The 23394-nt window shown below is 52.0% G+C and overlaps 1 protein-coding gene across 2 annotated transcripts in view; it reads left to right on the top strand.

Annotated features, from left to right (window-relative positions):
* Nucleotides 1–23394, top strand: part of ARHGEF17 (Rho guanine nucleotide exchange factor 17) — a 58219-nt gene that overhangs the window by 23945 nt on the left and 10880 nt on the right. For both annotated transcript variants that reach the window (XM_042905375.1, XM_042905376.1), the window contains exons 2-5: nucleotides 14393–14470; nucleotides 20066–20248; nucleotides 22744–22860; nucleotides 23087–23179. In XM_042905375.1, coding sequence (XP_042761309.1) covers nucleotides 14393–14470; nucleotides 20066–20248; nucleotides 22744–22860; nucleotides 23087–23179 — 471 coding nt within the window. The remainder of the gene's footprint in view (nucleotides 1–14392; nucleotides 14471–20065; nucleotides 20249–22743; nucleotides 22861–23086; nucleotides 23180–23394) is intronic.

Below are 23394 nucleotides of genomic sequence, written 5' to 3'. Positions count from 1 at the left end.
GGATCTGATGAGATTAGGCTCTGCAAGCATTTTGTAAACTGTAAAGTGCTGGATGATGGATGCCACTTATTATCTGTATCAGGAGAGCAAGGCTGCAACTCCAGAAGCACAAGGCTGCTCAGAACAGAAGGGGAGTCACCAGATCTGGGATATCAGGACAGCTTCCTGGGAGTTTTAGTCCTGGTCCTGGGGGCTTGGGACAGTGGAGCCTACCTAGGTAGACCTGTCTCAGTCTGACTTCCAGCTGTGAATCCTGTTGCGTGTGCATGCACATACACATGCACACATGGGCGACTATGGCTGCCCAGGCATTAGGACTGGTCACTAGTTGCTGATACAGAGCAGCAAGGCTTGGAAGCCGCTGGTCAGCCCAAGCTAAAGCCCATTTCTACCAGCATGGCCCAGACCCAGTGACAGCCCCTTGGAGGCTGGGGTGGAGGGATTGTTGAACAGACCGTGTTCACCGTCCCTGGGCATCTTGACCACCCTGGGCTTGTCTAGTATGATGGGAGGAGCTTCCCTGGGCTCTGGGTTGGGTCAGGGTACACAGGGTGTACTTTAGGGCCAGAGTGACTGATGAATGCAACTTGCTCCTCTCCTGGGGTGTCCCCTGGATCTTGGAATAGGGTAGGGGCAGGGGAGGTTGGGGCCTCAATGCCTCCCAGTGGGTTGGGCCCCTTTGGACAAGATTTAGTGAAAGAGCCCCAAGGGCCCAGTTCTAGCCTCAGCTGACCGCCTGCTGCCCTGGGGGATCTCAAGACACTTGCCTCTCTGAGCCACATTTGCCTATATGTAGAATGAGAAGGAATGGTCCTGTCTCTGGCTCCTTCCTTCAAGGAAGGCTTGAACATGGGAATTCTAAGGTTGCTGTTCACATTCATTACACAGAAACTTACTTTCACTCATTCACTGATTCACAAATACGTACTGGGCACTTACTGTGGGCCAGACTCTGTTCTAGGCACGGATACTGAGGTCTGCAAGTTCCAGAGGGGAGGAAACACTTCTGCCTTTGTTCCAGCACCATCCACACCTAGAACAGAGATCAGATTAGTAGGTTGGTAGGAGCTGATAACACCTCAAGCTTCCCAGGCTGAGCCGTTGGTGGTCTGAGTATAGTTTCTAGCACCGTTATAAGTGGGGAAGATTGCCTCTTTTGTCTGCCGGGCTTTGAGAGCCCCCAGGATTATATCTACAACTCAGGCAGGCCCTGCCCCCTCCTCCTTGCCTCTCAGCTCCCTGGGGCTCTGGCCTGAGGCGGGCCTGGCCTTTCCCAGGGTGCCTGGCCAACAGCCCAGTGAGTCATCTTCCGCTCTAGAGGCAGGACACCCCATCCCACCCTGAAGACACACACAAATGGAGCCCACCTCCCCCCTCAGCTTGTGCCTGGGTTCGAGGGAGGGAGGGAGCCCGCGGGAGGGTCTGGAAACAGACACTGGATAACTTCCGTTCCCACGATCCCTTACCCCAGCCTCCCTGCGTGCTAGAGAACTGGGTGGAGATGAGGGAGGGGAGCCCTCCTTGGCAGAGCACCTACTGTGCAGCAGGTGTTCACTCTTATTTTCCAAGTGGGGAAACTGAGGCTGAAGGGAAGGAATGTTTGCAGTAGCCAGAAAGTCACAGCCCTGGACCCAGACCATAGGGGCCCAAATCCCTGTGCAGTGTTCTATGCTGTGCAAGGTTTGGACATTTTGAGTGAAATAATTTATCAAGCTCAGAGGAGAGGGTTCTGGGAGGTAATCTCACACACAGGTTCTGAGCTAGGACTGGGGCGACAGGCCAGACCACTATTGCGGGCAGAAGTGTGCGCAGGGGTGGGTGGGTGCATTTCCTGGGAGCTAGGGTTGCCAGATTTAACAAATCCTGCTCTAAGGCTTCATTAGATTCCCAATGGTATCCCTGCTCCCCACCCCTGGCCGCCAAGAGTGGGCCAACTTGGCCTCTCAGACTCAGATGTAGGTCCCGGAAGATCTGGGTTTCAGTTTCTCTACCTGAAAAGTGGAGATGACAGTCTAGCCTCTCGGGCCCTGGAAATGAGTAAATTCAGAATTTCTTAGCTGGTCAGGAGGTGTTTTTCACATCTGTTGGAGTCTGTCTATCCACCTACCCCCCACCTCCTGCTTCCGGCCATTATCCTTGATGTTAAGAAACTCTTCCTTCCCAAGCTGGAAGGTCCAGCTGTATCTTCTTGAAATTAAGTGGCGATGGGGGAGGGCAGAGAAGAATAAAGGGAAAAAACCCACATGAAAAAAGACCAGTTAAATTCAAACCACATGCCCCACAGCCTCTGCCATGCAGGCCTCTGCTGCCATCTGTGGGTGTCTGGCAAAAGTGCAGTTCTGGAGCCCAAGCTTTCTCACTAAGGTCCTGCCTGACACAGGAAATCTAGGAGGATGGCCAGGCTGTCCATTGGCTGTCTCTGGCGTGACCTCACTTACCACCTCCTTCAGGGAGCATGGTGAGGAATTTAGAGTCCACTCTGAACCCTGATCAGAGGGGGACCTGATCCCAGACTGGGGAGCAACTCTGCTTAGTCACAGAGCGAGTCAGTCATTTGACACATATGTGTTGTGCACCTAGTGTATGTCAGGGACACAGGTATGAACACAGAGAGACCTGGTCTCTGCCTTTTTGGACCTTATAGTGGTGGAGGTGGCGGACACAGAGAGACCTTCCTCCTATTTCCATGTCTCCTATTGTTGCCAATCATCCAGGAAAGAGAATACAGCTTGTATTCTAGTTCAAGGGATTCTGGGCTTGGCTTGACTCATTTATGTGCTCTGTGACCCTGGTGAAGTCACTTGATGTGGCATCAAATCCCAGCTTTGCCATGTCTAACTTCTTGACCTCGGGCACGTTGCTTCAGTTCTTGGAGGCTTTGTTTACTCATTTTTAAGATGGAGGTAATATTATCCATAACTTAGAGGATTGGTGTCAGGATTAAATGAGATAATGCATGAGGAACAGCACCTCACTAAACAGGAGCTGGTAGTAAAAGTAAGACCCCACCAAGGTTGTGGGGAGTGCACGTCATTCCTGGAGGCCCAGGAGGGGCTCAGGAGTGCAGTGGGTGGAGGTGTCTCTTCTGGGTTGAGAGGTGGCCGGCACAGTTCATCAGCCAGAAATTGGCCCTGAGCCCCAGCACAGGGAGTGAGAGCTGCCACCTTGAACCTCTTGTCAGCTATCAGGGTCAGTTTCTAGAAGGAGTGGTGAGATTTTCTAGTGCTGCTGAGGTTGGAGTCCCAGCTGGACTCCTCTGGGCCAGTAGATGAAATCTAGGTCTGTGCAGATATTATCCTCTTCCTTCCTTCCTCCCTTTAGGAAATTAAGAACCTTGGGTTTTTACCCCAGCTATGCCACTTATTGGCTGTATGGCCATCGTTACCTCTCTGAGCCTCAGTTTCCCCAGCTAGGTAGCTCTCACTCAGTCTTTCATGCAGTTGCAGCCACATAGTGACTGCGCTGGAATTACCTTGAAGGCATCCTCATTCGTAGGTCTGGCAATCGTGCTGGCATTTGGGTGGGACCTTATCTAGGTGGTCAGCTAGAACACTATACACAGGCCTCTGCATGTGACCTGGGCTTCCACACAACGTGGCAGCCGGGTTTCAGGAATGAGTGACCCAAGAGAGCAAGGTGGAAGTACATGGCATTTTTATGGCCTGGCTTTGGATGTCACATAGTATCTTTTCTGCTATATTCTGTTAATTGAGGCAGTCACAAAGGTCAGCCAGTTTCAAGGGGGAGGAGACATAAACCTCATCACTCTATGGAAGAGTGTCAGTACCACACTACAAGAAGAGCATGTGGCATGGAAAATATTGTGATAGCTATCTTTGAAAAATGCAATCTGCCAAACCTTCCTGGGGGTGGTTAAGAGGATAAAATAAGACAGTGATGTAAAGTCTTAGCCTGTGCCTGGCACATATTTAGTGCTCAGGAAACAACAGCTATAGCTTTTTTTTTTTTTTAAGTTTATTTATTTAGTTTGAGAGAGAGAGCATGAGCACGTGCATGAGCAATGAAGGAGCAGAGAGAGAGGGAGAGAGAATCCCAAGCAGGCTGTGCACTATTAGCCTGGAACCCGGCATGGGGCTCAATCTCATGAACCGAGAGATCATGACCTGAGCTGAAATGGAGAGTCAGACGCCTAACCAACTGAGCTACCCAGACTCCCCAGCTATAGCTACTTTTGAATATTATTGAAGTGGCCCTCACTTTTCATTTCTGCCATGGAAGCAAACGGACTATCACCCACTGATGGGCTGTACAGTCACATGGTCACAGAAGACCACTGACAAGAGTATACACAGACATGTGGGTGAGTCCGCACAGATGAGACACACATTGTGTCACTCACAGTCCCACCTCCAGGTGCACACAGTCCCACCTCAGCAGGGCAGTGGCCTTCCTGTGGCAGGAAGGACCTGAGGCTCCTTCGGTCCTTGATCTCTCCTTCCCATTCCCAAACATATTCCCCAGAATTCTTGGACCCACGCTGAGCAGCCAGTCCCGAGGGAGCTCTGTGGCTTGGACACTGCCCTTGAAGTTGCCTATGAGGCTTGGGAACTTGGTGGAGCCTTGAGAGGCTCCTCCTTCCGGAAGAGAGTGTCTATAGGGGATAGGCCATGACCTGGGAAGGCAGGGGGAAGGGACAAATGACAGGAAGAATAGGGAAGGGGTCTCAGACAAGAACAGATGGAGATACTGGTGCCCCAAGAGGAGAAGTGGCTTGTTCAAGGTCACATTACTAGTAAGTGGTAGAGCCAGGGATGTGAGGCCAAGCTGTCTGGCTTCAGAGTCTGCCCTCTTAATTTCTATGCCAAGAAGTCCCTCTTTTGGAACTTTGGTCTCATTGATGAACCTGAGGACCTGAGGAGGGCAGCACCATCAGTGAAATGAATAGCCCACTAGGTTGGGAACGTTCAGTTCCCATAACGGTGGACATTGATGGGGTCAGGAAGGGCAGACAGTCCATCTGGGCAATTAGCCAGGGCTTGGTTCCCAGAGAAGAGCATCCTCCTTGATTCCAGCATTGCCTGTTGACGGCATTTTGTTTTCCACCCAAACCATTCTGCGTCAGGAGAACCTGTTTATGTAATCATCTCGGTACAAATGAGGCTGGAGAAAGGTAATGCAGACTAGTGCACCAGGAAGGTGGGGGAGGCCAAGCTGAGTGCACAAGGCTAAGGGGAGGTGGAGAGGGGCTCTCCTCACAGGGGAGGGGGTGGTTTTAAGAGCATGGGCCCTGGAGACAGTCACCTCAGATGCACCCCTTATCAGTCAGGTGACCACTCTGAGCCTCAGTTTCCTCGTTTGTAAAATAGAGGAGAAACAATAACAGCCTTTGATGTAGGGCTCCTGTGGAGATTAAAGGAGCCAGGGCTTGGAAAGCAATGATGGGGTGCTTGACACCTGAAAAGTGTTCAAACAGCATTAGTGATGGTGAGGATTCTAAGATTATGGTGTTCCCAATCTGGTTTGGGCAGCTCTGGGGTCCAGACCCTCTGTGGCAAGTACTCATACAGAGCTGTGCAGATATGAAAGGCTGGAGACCCCTCCCCACCCCACAGGAGCCTGATGAGACCCACTGCCCCAGAACCTGCCTTGCATTTGTCATTCCTTTTTCAATTCCTATCTTCCCACTTAGACTGTGGTACCCAGCAGGGCATAGACCTCTTTTCTTATCTTTAAATCCCCAGCATAGGAGTGTCTGGATGGTTCAGTTGGTTAAGCATCTGACTTTGGCTCAGGTCATGATCTCATGGTTCATGAGTTTGAGCCCTGCATTGGACTCTGAGCTGACCGTGCAGATCCTGCTTAGGATTCTTAGATTCTGTCTCCCTCTGTTTCTGCCCCACCCCCCACTCATGCTTTCTCTCTCTCTCTTCTCTCTCTCTCAAAATAAATAAATAAACTTGAAAAAATTAAATCCCCAGCGTAGTGCTTGGTACCTGGTAGTTACTCAATAAATACTTGTTGAACTAATCAACAAATGAATAAAATTAAAACTCAGTTAATTACCCATCTATTGAACCGTGTGTCCGTGTAGCCATTTGTGTGTTCATTTGTTACTGATTCATCATTCTATTCACCCCTCCACTTAGTTATTCAACTATGATCATCCTATTCATTTAGTCAGCCATTACTTATTACCCATCCATTTGTCCATCCATGTGTCCTTTCTCATGACTGGGCCCCAGTTGGTCCAGCACTAGCTGCAGGAGGACCAAGTGGCCCCAAGTGGGCAAGAAGTCTTGTAGGAGGTCTTGGTGGAGCCCACAGTGGGAGATGTGTCTGGAGGCAGGTAAACAAGGTATTGGATTTCTTTTAGAGATGGGGCAATATCAGCTTACTGGGGGGAGGTAGGGAGGGTTAGGTGTTCCCCAGGACTAGCAGAAGGGTGGTCCCACCCAACTGGGGTGCCCAACCTGCTTATCCTAGTGGGGTGGTGGTCTTGTGGAGCAGAGCCCTTTTGTCCCCTCTCACCTTCCCTTGACTAAGGAGGATAGGAGCTGTTTGGTGGGAGGAGGGTGGTATATGTGTTGTGGTGGGGTGTGCGGTATGCAGTATGGAGAGGAGGGCCCTTACCAACCACCTCATATACTTATAAAAACTATTCTGAGCCAGACCCACTCCAAACAACCATAGATACCCAAAAGGAAAAGAGACATCAGTACCTAAAAGGGGAGTTCAGTGGAACAATAACAGAACCAGACCTGCTCAGGGGTGTTCTGGACATACATGGTGCCCCCAGCCCCCTTCCCAGCTGACCTCACTCTGAGGGGCTCCAATGCCCATGCCTTTGTGGGGGTGATGCCTGGAAACTCTGATTCAGCAGCTATATGTTCCTGTTCCTTCTCTCAGCTTCCTTTCCCCACCCCACTAGCTCCCCTGTTGCCATGGCAACAGGCTTGGATGTAATTAGCCATCTTAATGAAGCTGCAGCACACAGTGCCTTAGCATCAAGCCCAGCCCCCTTCTCCAGGGCAGCGGCCTCCTGAACTCTGCCATCTGGGCACCCACATGCCTCTGGATTTCTTGACCTCCAAATGTTGTTCAAACCCTGCCTCTTCCAGGAAGCCCTCCTTGAATACCCCCTACCCCCCAGGCAGAGGTGACTCCCTCTGCTGAGCCCTATGTATTGTCTGGGAGCTCCTGGATGCCAGCCAGAGTGGATTCATCTGTGCAGGGCCTGGTCCTACTGAAGTAAGGAATGGATGCACCTTACTAACAAGCTATGCACTGCCTCCCAAAAACTCAGAGGAAATGAGGCCCCAGATCATTTAGCTGGAGAGAGGGTCAGATGGAGGAGGAGGTGCTCTGAGAGAAAGCCAGCTGTGGGTTAACTAGCCAGAGTGATCAAGCAATGGGCCAGAGATGGGCCCTCAAACCACAGTCCTCCTCCTAGTGTGGGATTATCTTTGGGACCTGGCTGTTTAGATGTGTCCACGGGGTGTGTCCATCCTCTGTGCTCACATCATCACTCAGTCAACTGGTCTGGCTGTTCCAAACCCTCCCCCCATGTGCCCAGCCCTGAGAGGAGGAGAACTGTAAGCCCCACCCCAGGGAAGTCCATAATCCATCCCATTGGGAGGGTAAGAAGCAGATGGACTCACTGGAATTCTTGGTTCAAACTAGAGGCAGAGGAGGGCTTGGGGCCCTCCTGGAGGACCCTTGTTCCGCCTACCAGGGGCAGAAGGGGCTTGGCCAGGACATGTGCCCTGAGAGGGGATGTGGTGGCCAGGCAGGCTCTAGGCCTTGAAGGCTCTGTGCTGCCAGTGCACCGATTGCTGGGCCCCATACAGAGTTTCAGGTCAGGTCAATAGGGTAGTTTGCGGGGGGGAGTTGAGAATATGCATTTCTAACACATTTCCTGGAGGTACACAGGGCCTGCACTTTGAGAGCCATTGCCATAGAGGGACCAGCAAGGGAGTTGGTGCAGAGCACACCCTCATGCTTTCATTCATTCTTTCATTCAACAAACTGGCTTAGGGGTTACTCTGGGCCAGGCCCTCATGGGACACAGGAGAGACAGATGGGTTCACCAATTGTTTAGGCAGCACAAACTTAGCAAGCACTTCTCATGTGTCAGGCTCTGCCCCCTAATGTAGCCTCACTGCTCTGGGAGCCCTTGCCAGGTGGGGGTCACACCTGTTTTCTCTTTCTACTCTCTTGGAATTCTCTGTTCTTGTTTTCATCGTTGACTTCTTTGGGATTGTCTGTTGAGGAGTTAAAATTTTAGTTTTGGACATTTTGGACTCCCTGAGGAGGCCAGTGCTGCTAGGTCCATGTCCTGCCCTCTCAGGAGAGGATGAGAAATAATACCCTTGGACGGGGCTGTAGGATGTGGATTCACCTGGTTGAGGGCTAAACAGGGGAAGGTGGCAGGAGGGCCAAGCAGCATAGGAGGCTGCAAGGGCCAGCAAGAGGGGTTGATCCTGTGCCATGGGACTGCCAGGGGAGGTTCGTGAGCAGGGAATTGCAAGGTTTGCCTCCCTGTGATGACTGCTTAGTGTATTAGCCAACATCTATGTGCAGAACACTGTGGTTCACAAAAGGGACATGGACCCCCGCCCTCAGGGAACCTACAGTCTCCTGGGAGGAGATGGTCATCAATCTAGCAATTGCTCAAATGTGTAATTACAAACTGTGATACCTGGTTAAGAAAAACTGAGAATCTTTGAGAGCACAGAGCAGGTGTACCTGGCCTAATCTGAGGATCAGGGAGGGCTTCCCTGAGGAGGTAACATTTACACTAAGATTAATCTTAAAGGAAAAGCAAAAACACTCCTAGAAGAGGGAAAAGGTGTCCGCCAAGGCCCTGAGGCAGGAGAGAGCCTGGTCTGTTTCTAGGAGATAAAACAGAAATGGTTGGGGGCACCTGGGTGGCTCAGTCAGTTGAGTGTCCCATTTTGGCTCAGGTCATGATCTCTCGGTCCATAGGTTCAAGCCCCGCATCAGGCTCTGTGCTGCTAACAGCTAGGAGCCTGTAGCCTGCTTTGGATTCTGTGTCTCCCTCTCTCTCTGCCCCCCCACCCCACTCGTGCGTGCGTGCTCTCTCTCTCTCTCAAAAATAAATAATAAACATTAAAAAAAATGGTTGGGGCATATCAAACAAGGCGAGAGAGGGATAGAGGGAACTGCCTTGGGCAATAGGGTCAGAAGATCTCCACTGTGCAGGAAACCCAAGGGAAAGCAGGTTTGGGGGAGGGCATCAGGAGTTTGTTGAGTGTGGGAGACCTCATACACTAAAGGAGTATAAGGTCAGCAGAGCTGAGGCACAGCAGACGGATCCCCAGTCAGCTGCAGGGTGCATGAGAGCCCCTTGGTAGGAGGTGGCAGCTAGTATGAAACAAAGCTCACCCTGCCCCCTCTCCTGATTAAGTGGTTCTGGGATGGGTTCTGACATCACCTTCAATTTGAGGAACAGATCCTGGGGATCATGCTTGGAAACATTCTGGAGCATCATCTAGCGATGTGGTGGGGGTTGTAAATGCCCGAACCCCTCCTCATGATGGGGGGTGAGGTGAAGGGGGATAGGACTGGAATTCTCTGAGACTGTCTCAAATACAGGATTCAGGTCAACTGGGTGGGGTGGGAGTAGGCATGACTCAGTGTCGTCTCTTTCCTTTATGAGGCCCTTAATGCTTTGCCCCTGGATGGGAGAACAATGTCAGTTTCCAGAGATGCGCATCCCTAAGTATGTGTGCCTGTTTGTGCTGGATTATAGTTGTGTGAAGACAGAAGCGTGTGCCACTGTGCAGCACTGGGTCGGGTTCATGTGTGTCAGGGTCTGTATGGGACTACGTTGATGTGTGTGCCCTTGGCCTTCACCCAAACATGTATACACATCAAGGCGGGAAGGCAAGTTTCTATGTACATGGGCTTCTTCTGTGTAGATCCGTGCATGCCCCTGTGTGTGCCTGCGTGGGTACAGGTGTGGACAAAACGTGCATGTCTCAGTGTACTTGCCTTTGTCGACTGGTGTGCGCCGACTTACGTCCTCAGAGGGGGATGGGTCCGCAAAGGGAGGCCGCTGCGTGGGGGAGCGGCGGGGACGAGGTCGGGCCGCCCGCTGCGTGCTGGGGGAGACTGGGCGGCTCTGAGAGGGTGGGCGGAGCAGGGTGGGCGAGGGCGGGGACTCCCCTCCGCTCCCCTCCCCCGCGCCAGCGGCGCCGAGCGCGCCTGGCTCGCTGGGCGCACTCGCTGAGCCGAGGAGGCAACAGCGCCGCCGCCCGAGTTTTCGCTATCAGATCTACGCTGGAACTGACACCGCGATAGCCGCTGCGGCGGGGCTGAGCCCCCGGAGGGAGTGACGGTGGGAGAGAGGGGGCCCGTCGTCCCCCGCCGCCCCGGCATCTCCGCCCTGGCGGCGGCCCGGCCGCATGCTTCAGATGGTGAAGACCCTGGCCCAGTTCACCATCGCGCTGGAAGATATGCGCGATCTGGGCCCGGCCACCGCCTCCGGGGAGCCCGCCAGGAGCAGCGGTGCTGACGCTGAGGAGCCTGGGGAGGCCCAGGTAGGGGGAGGGGAAGAGACAGCCAGGGACCTGGGTCAAAACCTAGAACTCAGCGGATCTGGGCCTGAGGGAGACATGGGTCCTACTGAGAGTGCAGGACTGGGAACTCGGATCAGGCACACCAGCTGCGTGGCCACGGGCCTGGGGGCTCAGAGACTAGTGATGGGGGCAGGGAGATTGAAGGTATGAGGAGCCATGGCAGGGGTGGTGTGGCTGGCAGGGCGCTGAGGTTTGGTGCCACCAGAATGCAAGCTTGGAATGGCAGAAGGGCTGGTAAACTCAACTGGGGTGAGAGGCCTGTACCCTGAGATCCAGCCTCAGCAAGGCCTAGTGGTACTTAGTGCCTGATATGGATCAGCCTGTAGACAGAGACTGTCTCCAGAGGTATCCTGGGTTCACAGGCTCAGGAAGGGAAGGTTTTACCAGCCTCTTTCCTGCAGGCCTGTTGCAGTCCTCAGGTGTATATATGTGCTGGGGGGATGGGAAGTTGAGGGTAGACAATTTTGCTCTCCGCCCCCCCCCCCCCCCACCCTTGCCATTCTCTCTCTGCCACTGGACCCGCTGGGCCTTGGAGGTGTCATGCTGTGGTGTCCCCATTCCTGGCTCAGTGCTTTTCTCCTCCAGGGGACGGGGAGGAAGAGGCTTCCAGGGGCTTTTTCCATGCCTTTGTGTGTTTCTCTGGGCCTGGATTCTGATTATCCTGCTCTTCTGAGCTCCAGTGGGGGCTATGGTTCTGTTACCCCCCCCCCAACCCCGCTCCCTGTGCTGTGGTGTGTGTGTTTCTCCCCACCACCTCACATCTCTGGGCTGAAGGCCCTGGTTCTCAGCTAGGTGGCTTGGCTGCATTTCTTTTTCGTCTCTTTGCGGAGTGTCTGGCCTTTACAGCTTCTTCTGTGTACGTGTGTCTCTGTCTTCATGCTGTGTATATAGGGTTTTAAGCTTTGGGTCAGCATGTCCCAATCTTACTGGTAGGAGAGCCCCCCCTCCCCCGTCTTCCTGCTGTATCCCTTTAGCCACCCCCCCCCATCCTCCCTCCCACTTCAGTGCTCCATATAGTGAAGGTCTAGGGATGGAGCTGTTGAGGGGTGACGGGCTCTGGGGGAGGCTAGGCCTACAGGGCTGTCCCGCCCAGAACAGGTGGGCCCGCTGATCTGGTTGACAGCTGCATTGCCTGTCTCTTGCTTCCCCTGGCTCCCCCACCCCCACATACACTCACACCCGTGTCTGGGCACGTGCAGAAGGGCACTCCATGCAGTGACAGAGAGCTGGCCTTATTTTCTATGCCTCTACCTGACAGCTGAGTGACAAGCCACTGTGCTTTCAAGCAGGGAGGAGGCTGGGAAGGGCGGGTGTTGCAGCGTCAGCCTCCCTGTGTGAGTTACCCCAGCCCTCTGGGCCCGTCAGGCCCAGCACCAACCCTGCCTCCCTCAGGAGGCCTCGCTGCCCATGACCCTCACCACTGGGCATAGCAGGGCCAGGTCCAGGGAACCTGATGGGGGAGGGTGACTGTGCGGCCCAGGGCCGAGCCTGGTCTGGTTCTACTCTAAGGGAACTCCCTGTCCAGCCGGAAATTGAAGACCCAGTGTATGTGGAGAGAGCTACCCTGCTTCCCAGCTCTTTGCTTTCACAGTACTGGGAGGGAGGCTTTATTCCTTCCATTTCATAGAGGAGAATGTGAAAACCCAAGGCAGTTAGATGGCCCAAGGTCACACAGCTAGTAAGGGTATGGCTGGGACCCTGTGGCCCATGGCTAGCCAGTCAGTCTGGGTGAGAACTCTGGGTGCTTGGGCCCTCAGACTGAGCTTGAGATGGCTAAACAGACTTGGTTCCTCACTCTGTCGGTCAGTGGCTGTGTGACTTTGGGCAAGTCCAGTCACCTCTCTGACTTGACTTCCTCACTTGCAAAGTAGAGATGATGACACCTATGATGCAGAGCTGTGAGTGTGAGGTGGAAATGAGGTCATATCTGTGAAATGCTGAGATGGCCCTGAGGGACAATGGGAAGATTGGGCATCTGGGCTTTTTCTTGGGGGGCCCTTCTGGTCCTTGATGCTCTCCCAAACTCTCCATCCTAAGGTGAGCCCAGCTGGTCTTCCCTCCCACTGGAAGCTGCCCAGGTGTTCTAAACGCCTTCAAATCACTGAGGCTAGATGATCTGAGGGCTGGAGGCTCTACGGCAGGGCCCAGTGTCTTCTCACCAAACAGAGTCTGCAGCTGGTGGGAATGGAGCGCTCTAGAGCCAGTCTCCTCCCCTCCCTCAATGGAGAGTCATTCACACCTCCCAACCCAGAGTTCCTAGCACTGGGGTCTACTTTTCTGAGTGTGTCTTACTGTTGACAGGTTTGGGGAAAGACCTGACCCCAAGTCCCTGGGTCAAAGGGAGAGAGTCAGAGGGAGGAGAGGCATACCATGAGCAGAGGGGTGAGCACGGGCTGGATCAGGCAAGCCAAACAGGCCTTGGGCTTGGGTCTACTCAGCAAACATAGACCCTGTGCAGAGCAGTGACCAGGGCAGCTCCACTGGTTGAGTCCCTACCACGAGAGGCTCCAGGGATGGGGAGTGGAGGGATACCACAGACATGGACATCTAACCTTCCATTGCCACATGCAAAGAATATACACTCAAACCCAGCAAGCCTTGATGGCTGGAGACTGAGACAGGGTCCAGACAGATGTCCTGGCTAAGTTGAGCTAAGGCTTGGGGGAAACGTGGGGAGGGGAGAATAAGCCCCAGAGATCTGGGGCCCAGAGGAGGCCTTGCTCAGAACCACTCCAGGGACTCAGAGGTGACCTGGAGTGGAATCCCTCACCAGGAAGGGAAGCTGTTGGAGCTGGTACCATCTGGGAAGGCTTCCTGGAGGAGTGGGCCAGAGGTATAGGAACTGGTGGCAAGGGGCCACTGGTAAGCTGGGTCTCAGGGAATTGAACACAGAGAAAGCATCCTGTGTCTGGCTTCTAGCAAAGCCTTCCCATTGAATAGGGACTGCCCTGTCAGGGATGCACACCCTATCCCTGGAGGTGTGGGTGCAGATTCTGGGCAACCCCTTAGGGACTCTGTACTGTAGATCATCAATCAGATTCTTGGATGGAGGCATTAGTTTCTGGGGCTCCTTTTCCCCATCCTTAAAATGGGAAGAAGAATAACATCTATCTACCTCACAGGGTGGTCAGAGGATGAAATAATGTATAATGCTTAGAGCAGTGCTTGGTGTGGAGTAGAGCTCAGTTAACCTTTTTTTTACGAAGAGACCTGGGATCTAGCCTTGTCTGAGAGTGGGTGAACCCTACCCCCACCTGGCTGTGTGACCTTTGGCACCGACTTCACCTTTCTGAGCCATCTTTTCTTCATCTGTGGCAGGAGGTCACAGTTTCCATGCTCAGGGATGGTTTGAAGCCCAACCTAGTAGGGTCTGACCCCACAGCACGGATCCTGAAGGTGGGGTTTTCAGAGTTGGCAGCTGGAGTGGGGGGTAGGCTGGAGGCATCTTCCTTTGCAAATGTGAGAGTTATTGATTGTTTTGGGTCCCTTCCAGGAGCCCAGTAGAAAACCATGAAGTAAACAGTAGATAACCAGGTCTGCCAACAGTCATGGGGGTGGTGGTGAAGGATTGAGGGGCATACTCTGGAAAGGAAGGAGTTTGAGATGCAGGTTAGAGGGCCCTCCCTGCACAGGGAGCGTCTGAGCAAAGACCTGACAGAGTGGAGGTCTACGGTGCTTTGGGGTAACAGCCAACAGTCCTGGATGGTGGGAAGGCAGGCCTTGAAGGCCAGGGAGAGGATGTGGATAGGTTCTCTGGGTCTACGTGACTGCAGGTGGCGGGGTCTGAGGGGAACAAGGCACTGCTCACCCTCTGTTTTCTGTCCCCCAAGGACATGCGGAAGCACGTGACCATGACCCTGCTGGACACAGAGCAGTCATACGTGGAGTCGCTGCGAACCCTGATGCAGGTGAGGCTTGAGGCTGGTCCAGGCCCCTGAGAGTGGCCATTCTGAGTCTAGGAGGCTGTCAAACATATGGAAACAAACCCACTTTGTGGACAGGGGATGGAGGCTAGAGAAGAGAGGAATGACCCTGGGACACATCACCCTTCCATGGAGAACCCCTCTCATGTGACTGCCCCAGAGGAGGAAGCCCCCCTTCCAGGGCAGGAGAGATCTTAGAGGGGTCTTAATGAGACTAGACCAGGCCACCCCAGGGCAGGTGCTCCCTCCTTTTACTGTTCTGCCACCTGCCTCTGGCAGCCCTGGTGCCTGAGCTTAGATCTGTGACCCACCCCCAGTGTACCTCCTTCCATTTTGTTCATTGATTGGGAAAATATTTGTTGAATGGAATAAAATGTTGAGCACCTGTTGTGTGCCAGGTCCTGTTCCAGGTGTAGGTGGCACAGGGGCGAATAAGAGAGACAAGCCACTGCCACAGGAGCTCATAGTCCTGTCGGGGACATAGCTGAGTATATGGTCACTGTGAAAGCATTGAGAGGGCACCTGTGAGGCATGGGGTCAGGGAATTTTCCCTGGAGGAGGTGCTAGCTTCTTCCTGACCTGTCTTCTCAGCAGCAGGAACAGCTTGTGCAGAGTTGAGTAGGAGAGGCCTGCACTTTTGGAGGTCCGTGTGGCTGGCACAGAGCACAGAGGGTTGGTCCTATGGTGATGCTGGGGGAGCCAGCAGGGGCCACATGGTAAGGACCTTGCATACCAGGAAGAAGGTTTGGGCTCTACCAGGGGCCCTGGAGAATCAGTGAAGGGCTTTGAGCAGGGGCGGCATATAGCCTGACTCATACTTTACAACATCTTTCTGACTCCTAGGAAGGTGGGCAGCGGAAGAGGAGGCCAAGGCCACTGAAGGTGGGTGGGGGAGGAGAGGCCAGGACCCAGGCAGAGGCAACAGGGAGGGAGAGTTGGGGACAGACATTCAGGAAGTGGAGTGGTCAGGCCAGGCATGGTAAGTGGTTGGTTGTGAGGGGCAAGGTGGGGAAGCCCAGGATGAGACCTGGGCTCCCGGTCTGGGTGACTGAAGCACTATAGGAACTCCACCTGTGAAAGGTGGGGCAAGATGGCAAGTTCAGGTTCAGATGTGGGAAGGCCCTGGAGCCAGGATGCATATGAGGGTCTGAGGCCCAGGACAGAGAACCTGGATCTGAGCTGAAGTAGGGCCTGGTAGGCATTGTTGAGGACAAATTTACTCAAGCCACCTAAGTAGAGTGAGAGCAAAGGGTCGAAGGTAGAGCCCTGGAAACATCCAGAGTGTTCATTCGTTTACTCCACAAATCTGCAACAAGCACCTTCCAGGTGCAGGTAGTATTCTCTGTGAGGGTTCGGCAGTGAGCATGAGTGATCAGGTCCTGTCTCATGGACTGACAAACCATACGTGAGGACAAATGAGGGTGCAAAAACGCATGGAAAGTGTGTCTGGAAAAACTGAATATTGTTCATCCAGAAAGAAATTTTGACACACACCACAATCTGGATGAACCTTTAGGACATTATGCTAAATGAAATAAACCAGTCACTAAAGGGCAAAAACTGTATGATTCCACTTACATGAGGGACCTAGAGTAGTCAAATTCATAGAGAGAGAAACATAGAACAGTGGTTGCCAGGAGCTGGGAGAGAGGAAGTGGGGAGTTCATGTTTAATGGGTATATAGTTGTGGTTGGGGAAGAGTAGAAAGTTCTGGAGATGGATGGTGATGATGCTTCCACAACCACATGAATGTATTTAATGTGAGTATACCAAGCTGTACATTTAAAAATGATTAAAATGGCAAATTTTATGATGTACGTTTCGCCACACAAAAAATACATTGCTTTTATATGTTAAAAAAAAAAGTGCACAGAAAGATGAGAACACACAATGGGGGCCTGCCCTGGTGTCAGAGGCTAGGGAGGGCTTCTCTGAGGTTGGGGTATTTAGCTGAGACCTGAAGGTAGTTAAGAGCTAAGTAGGGGGAGAGCCCAGAGGGAATCATTCTGGCAGAGGGTACAGCAGGAACAAAGGTCAGGGGGCTGGAAGAAACCCAGAGCGGTTAGCGGTGGACAGGTGGTCACTGTGGCTGCTGCAGAAGAGCTGGGCTTTATTGTAAGCACATGGAAGTCACAGAAGGGACACAACCAGAATGCTATCTTTAAGAAGAGGTTGCCCCTGGCTGCCAGGCAGCCATAGTCACGCAGGAGTCTGGCAGGGGGTGGGGTCCTTTGTTGTCCTTTAGGTAGGAGCTAAAGGCATTGGGGTCAAGCAGTCCAGAGTTTGAGTCACTTGCTTCCCTGCTGGGTGATGCTAGCCTAATCACTCGCTTCTCTGAGCCTTGGTGTTTTTGTGTACAAAACGTGACTAATCATACCCACGTCCCGTGCAAAGATTAAAAGGTAATGAGGCTGCTCATGCCTTGTTCACAGACAGGAAGCCGACAGGGCTTGGGTATGCCTCTCTGCCTTCAAATCTCCTGGCCGTGCACGGAGGCTTGCGGAACCTGCGGGTGGAAGAGCCAAGGGAGGGTAGTTCTGAGGAGGCCAAATCGAGAGTGTTCATGGCCAGGGATGGAGATGGTCAGGAGAGTGTCAGCTGAACCCAAGGACTGTCACTCAAGGCAGCCCTGGTGTGTCAGAAGGAAGGACTGAGGTCCAAGCCAGGCCACCAGTGTTCAGACCTGGCACTACCTCTTACCCGGCCATGTGACCTGGAGCAGGTTACATAACCAGTCTCTGCTTCAGCTTCCTTGTCTGCAGAGTGGGAATAATAATAGTACCTACCTTGAGTGCAGATTACAAGAAAGATGCGTGTATAATTTAGCATACTGCCTGGCAAATCTGTGTGTGTACGTGTGAGTGTGTGTGTATAAAATCACATTTAATCCTTGCATTAACGTTGTGAGGTAGATATCATAACTCCCTCTTCATAGGAGGAAATGAAGGCTCAGAGAGGTTAAGAAACCTGCCCAGGGTCATCCGTCTCTTAAGTGGTATTCTAGTCCATTTGGGCTGCTAGAACAAAAATTCCGTAGACTGAGTGGCTTAAACAAATACAGATTCAGTTTTCAAAGTTTTGGAGGCTAGGAAGTCCAAGATCAAGGTGCTTGCAGATTTGGTGTCTGGTGAGGACCTGCTTCTTGGTTCATAGTCATAGATGGCCATCTTTTCACTGTGTCCTCCATGGTGAAAGGGCCAAGGGAGCTCTCTGGGGCCTCTTTTATAAGGGCATAAATACCATTCATGAGGGCTCCACCCACATGACCTACTCACCTCCCAAAGACCCCACCTCCAAATACCAGCACGTTGGGGATTAGCTTTGAGCCTAAGGATTTCTGTGGGACACCAACAAGTAGTGATATTAAGAGCTGACATGTATTGAGTGCTTAATATGTGCACTTTACATAACTTAAATCATATAAATCTCATTATAACCCTCATTTTACAGAGGATGAACTTGAGACACAGAGAAGTATAGTAATTGTTCAAGGTCAGAGAGCCAGGAAGTGCCATAGCCTGGGTTGAATCCCTGACACCCCGACTGTAGGGCGCTTCCTCTCACCAGCTAGTCTGCACTGCCTGAGCATAGGTGGTATTCAATTCAAACTGAGATTGGACTCCACAGCCCTAGTGTTCTCTCGCAGTGACCACTGCCCCCCAAATTGATTGGTATTGTTCCTGCAGGTCAGGAGCCTCTTTTTTTTTTCTTTTCTTTTCTCTTTTGTAATTGAAGTATAGTTGACACACTGTGTGACATTAGTTTCGGGTATAGGCCAGGAGTTTAAAATGAAGGAGTTAAACACCAAGGGTAATAGCCAGAAGGAGATGGGATTTGAACCCAAGTCTTAAGATTAAATCTTTCTTCAGTGTCACCCTCACCCTTTGAGTCTTTCTTTAACCCCCAAATTCCCAGCTAACCCCACTTTCCCTGACCCAGCCCCCTTCTCCCAGCACTCCTGCCCCTGTCTTGTTTCCCTCACAATACTTACTGCCTTCTGACATCCTGTGTAATAATTTTGTTATTTATGGTGCTTATTTTCTGCCTCCCTCCACTGAAGTGTTAGCTCCACAAGCACAGGGACTTTTGTCTGCCCTCAGGGCTGTCTGGTGCTTAGAAGTCCGGACACTCAGTAGTTACTCAGCAAGTACGTGATGAGTGGGTGCAGGTGTTGGCTCCTAGGAACATCTGTATCAGTTTATTCTTTCCTCCCACTGTGTGCCTGCTTCTGTGTGGGGCACTAGGATCCGGACATGAGTGGCTTAGCTCCTCTCCTTGTGGGGCAACAGCCCCTGCCACAGAGAAGGCCCTGGCTCAGACTGGCCTAGGAGCTGTAAGAGGGAGGCAGCCTGCCTGCCTCCTCACCATCACCTCCTGACCTTTTAAGAATGCCCAACCAGGGGGCACCTGGGTGGCTCAGTCGGTTAGGCGGCCGACTTCAGCTCAGGTCATGATCTCGCGGTCTGTGGGTTCGAGCCCCACGTCGGGCTCTGTGCTGACAGCTCGGAGCCTGGAGCCTGCTTCAGATTCTGTGTCTCCCTCTCTCTGCCCCTCCCCTGCTCATGTGCTCTCTCTGTCTCTCAATAATAAATAAATGTTAAAAAAAATTAAAAAAAAAAAAGAATGCCCAACCAGACTAGAGGATTCTGTTGAGCTTTAGTTTTTCAGGGCTGTTTTATAAAACAAGCCAATTTTTTTAATGTTTAATATAAATTTTACTGCAACATTGCATTACTTCTTCAAGCATCCTCAGTTCTTTGGTTTGTAGTGATAGTTTGGGCCAGTAGAGGGCGACCTCTCCATGAGCACGCCTGCTGCTAAGCAGGGCTGTGCATTCTCAGGAAATACCACTGATTTGAGGTGAAAAATAGTTTTAATCAGACTGACTGGTAGATCTGAAAACTGTGAGAACGTGCTCAGATAGTGGCACTAAAGGCCTCCCATGCCCCTCCTTGCTTCATTTTCCCGGCAGCACTTCTCGTTTTTGACTTTCTACATGTAATTGATTCTAAGATGCATTCTTCACCTTTTAACATCTCTGAAATCCAAGTTCATCCTATAATAGATGGCATATAATAATTGGAAGAAATTCCTTAAAGAGTTTATGAAATGTGGTTTATTTTTGTTTATTTCTTTTATTTGTGTGTTTGATCTGACTAGATTGTAAGCTCTGTTAGGGCAGGGAATTTGGTCTTCCTTGTTCACTGCTGTCTCCCAGTTCTTAGAACGGTGCCTGGCACAGAGTGAGCGCTCGATAAAATATTTGCTGAGTTGGTGTGGGGGGGGTCCCCCAGGAGCCCAGTCTTCTTGCTTTCCTCACTCCAAGCTCTGTTTGTTCATGCATCCAGCTAACTTTCCTGAGCCTACTTACCCCCATCTTATGTCAGGCCCTGGGCTGCACAGTGAGGGGCATGGGGATAGGTCCTCTTGTCTCCCTCCTAGAGCTCTGAGTCTAATGAGGGAGATCCAGGAGGCATGGCCACTGAGTTATAGACCCAGAAGATTTCCTTTGCACCTGTACTGGTGGGTTGGGCTATCATCCCTCTGAGGGTACTTGTACTGACCCTGTGGGTCCCCCAGGGCTACATGCAGCCACTAAAGCAGCCAGAGAACTCCTTGCTGTGTGACCCGTCGCTGGTGGACGAGATCTTCGACCAGATCCCTGAGCTCCTGGAGCACCATGAGCAGTTCCTAGAGCAGGTGCGGCACTGTGTGCAGACCTGGCATGCCCAGCAGAAGGTGGGAGACCTGCTTGTCCAGTCGGTGAGTGGCCCTGCTACCCATGCGGCAGTGCTCACAAGCTTGGGCCCCTCCTGGAAGGGGCTGCTGCTGCCATGGACCCCTCACCCACACCCACTCCATCTGGACACTGACCCTGATCCCAAATCCAACACCAGAACTTGAGCAGACACTGGCACTGACTGCAGCCTCTGGGTTGACCTGAATCTAGACACTGCCCAACCCCAGAGCTTGGCTGGACTCTGGCATGGACCCCAACCCCATCCAGATACTGATTCTGATCCCGGACCCAATTCTGGTTACAGCACCTGAATTGGTGCTGACACTGATTCGGACCTCCAGTGGATGCTGATATTGACCTCAACCCTTACTGTAACTAGCCCTTTTTTCCATCAGGCATTTTAATAGGAATAGCTAACTACTTGGCACCTAGGTGCTAGCCATTATTCTAAATATGTTATAGGGGGCTCCTGGCTGGTTCAGTCGGTAGAGCATGGGACTCTCGATCTCAGGGTCATAAGTTTGAGCCCCACATTGGGCATAGAGCCTACTTAAAAATAAAAGTTTAAATATGTTATGTATATCCGTAAGTGTAGGAGAAAGGTGCAGTTATTCCCTCGAGTTCAAAGTTGACTCTGTGGCATAGATAAAAGTGACCAATCAAAGTCACAGTTAATAAGTGGTGGAGGATTCAACTCCAGGAAATATGGCTCCAGCGTCCACACTCTACCCCACCCTGTGCTCCCTTTCACCACAAGCAGACTTCTGCCTGGGAGCTTTTCAGGATCCTACAATAGTGATTGGGACCTTAGAAAAGGTACTAGCTTCAAAATTCAAAAAGAACTGTAAAAGCAAAGCTGATGGGCGCACCCGGGTGGCTCAGTTGGTAAAGCGTCCAGCCCTAAATTTCGGCTCAGGTCATGATGTCACGGTTCTTCAGTTCGAATCCCAATGTAGGATTCTCTCTCTGAACCCCCCCCCCCCCCCCCCCCCCCGGCTTGCTCTCTCGCTCTCTCTCTCTCAAAATAAATAAATAAACTTAGAAAAAAGTAAAACTAATAAACATTTAATTCAATGTCTATAAAACCATAACATGCCATTTTCTTTAATTGTTAAATTTAGTATTCATTTATACGAACTTACATTTGAAAAAACTTAAGTTACATTTTGTTATTTTGCCAAAATTCCCAAGGATGCATGATGATGACGGATAAATCGTAGCCAAACACAAACTAAATGGTTATTCAGAGCAAAATAATTTCAAAAGCAAAATTGTAAAAATCCTTCCAAGAATTGTACTAACAAAAAAAATATATTACCTATTTTTATAAGATGTGGGTGTTTTTTCATGTATTTGTGATGATGTGGGTGGGCCTGTGCCTAAGAAGGTCTTAGAAGGTGCCTGCTGACCTGGAACTGATGTGGCAGGAACCTTGGCCCAGCAGTGATGGGACCCCAGTTGAGTGCTGACATCTCTAGGCTATCACTACCCTCAGTGTCACCAGGTTCCTCTGCTGTCTGGACTGTGATGCTGACCAGGGTCTGACTGGAGCAGAAGCCCTGGCCCCAGGGAGGGGTCAGCAGAGAATGCTCTGTGCCAAGATGGGGTAGGGGGTAGGGGCTAGGGGCTGTCTTCCTCTCCAGGTTGCTTCAGCCTGTGCCCTGTAGTACACCCGGGGTTGGGGAGGAGGACAGTCAGCACCTCAGAGACACAGGGATTTGTAGGCCCAGAGGGGCCAGAAACAAATACCACCACAGGTCACCTAGTCCATCCATGGTGCAGCTGAGACAGGAACTGGGATGTCCCAACTCCTAGCCAGGGCTTCTGACCAAGAACTTTCACATTTAGCCCAGCTGTCATCTGGCCAGTGGGTATTAGCCACCAGCTGTGTGCCTGCCCTGAGCAGGGCTTTACTGGATGGAATGGGTGTACCTACCTTTTTGCAGAGAGGAGACTTGTCCTGGGAGATCAAGGGAGGCCAGAGGCCAGGTATAGTTCCAGGAAGAGCCCTAGTCAGGGCAGGGAGTGCTTCCTGGAGGAGGCACAGTTGGAGCTTAACGCTGAGGGTGGGTGAGATTTGGGTGCAGGAAGGGCATTCTGGTGAAGGGAATTACATGAGCCAAGCAGGTGGAATGAGTCTGTGTCACTCAGAGGACAGTGAGGAAGGAGACCTGCCTGGCTGGACTTGGTGGGGTTGGAGACCAAGGATGGAAATGCCCAGTTGGAAATGGGAGAACCTGGTGTGGTGTCCTGGCAGGACACATCTAGGCATATGTACATCCATGACACGCAAACCATAGGTAATGCACATATGTGTGTGCAGGTATATGTACACACCTGACCAGTCGCACCTACAACATGTACACACGACGTAGGAGCAAATGCCCAAACCCTTAGAGACCATATTATGTCCAGTTGGAGGGAAAGGATGTTGGCTTGTGAATCATTAGAAACCAGGACAGGGTGAGGTGGAATAAGAGATACCTTGAAGGTCCACAACCTGCCTCTTCACCCACAGTTCTCCAAAGACGTCCTGGTCAACATCTATTCTGCCTACATTGATAACTTTCTCAATGCAAAGGATGCCGTGCGTGTGGCCAAGGAGGCGAGGCCTGCCTTTCTCAAGTTCCTGGAGGTACTGTGGGCTAGCTCAGGGGGGTGGACATGACCCTCCTCGTGGACTAGCTTTGGTGGGGGATTGCCCAAGAGCTCCCAGCCTGGGCACCACAGCCTTAGTATGTGGGTCAGCCTTTGCTCTTGGGCTGGCCTGGAGGGGCTGGCTGGGGACCCATCCCTGGACATTCCCTTCTTTGCATGACATTCCTCACCTGGGTACCCATCCACCTTCTTTCTGGTTTCAGCAAAGCATGCGTGAGAACAAGGAGAAGCAGGCATTATCTGACCTCATGATCAAGCCTGTACAGCGGATCCCACGCTATGAGCTTCTGGTGAAGGTGAGCATGGGGTCCGTGGCAGGGAGGCAAGGCCTGGAGGATGCAGGGGGCTCTGAGGCCCCCACTTGGTCGAGCCTGGCATCAGAGTCCCCAGGGGTTGGGTAGGAAAATAAGTCCTCTCTGGAATCCACCTATAGTCCCTCTGAGTCCAGCAGTCAGTGTGGGCCCCAGGGCCTGACAGGGGCAGCTAAGCAGGGGTCTGGTCCTCATTCCTA

Source organism: Panthera leo, chromosome D1, assembly GCF_018350215.1.
Source record: "Panthera leo isolate Ple1 chromosome D1, P.leo_Ple1_pat1.1, whole genome shotgun sequence".
NCBI classification, from domain to species: Eukaryota; Metazoa; Chordata; class Mammalia; order Carnivora; family Felidae; genus Panthera; species Panthera leo.
Note: the sequence above shows the minus strand (reverse complement) of the source record. Positions and strands in the feature narration are given on the sequence as shown.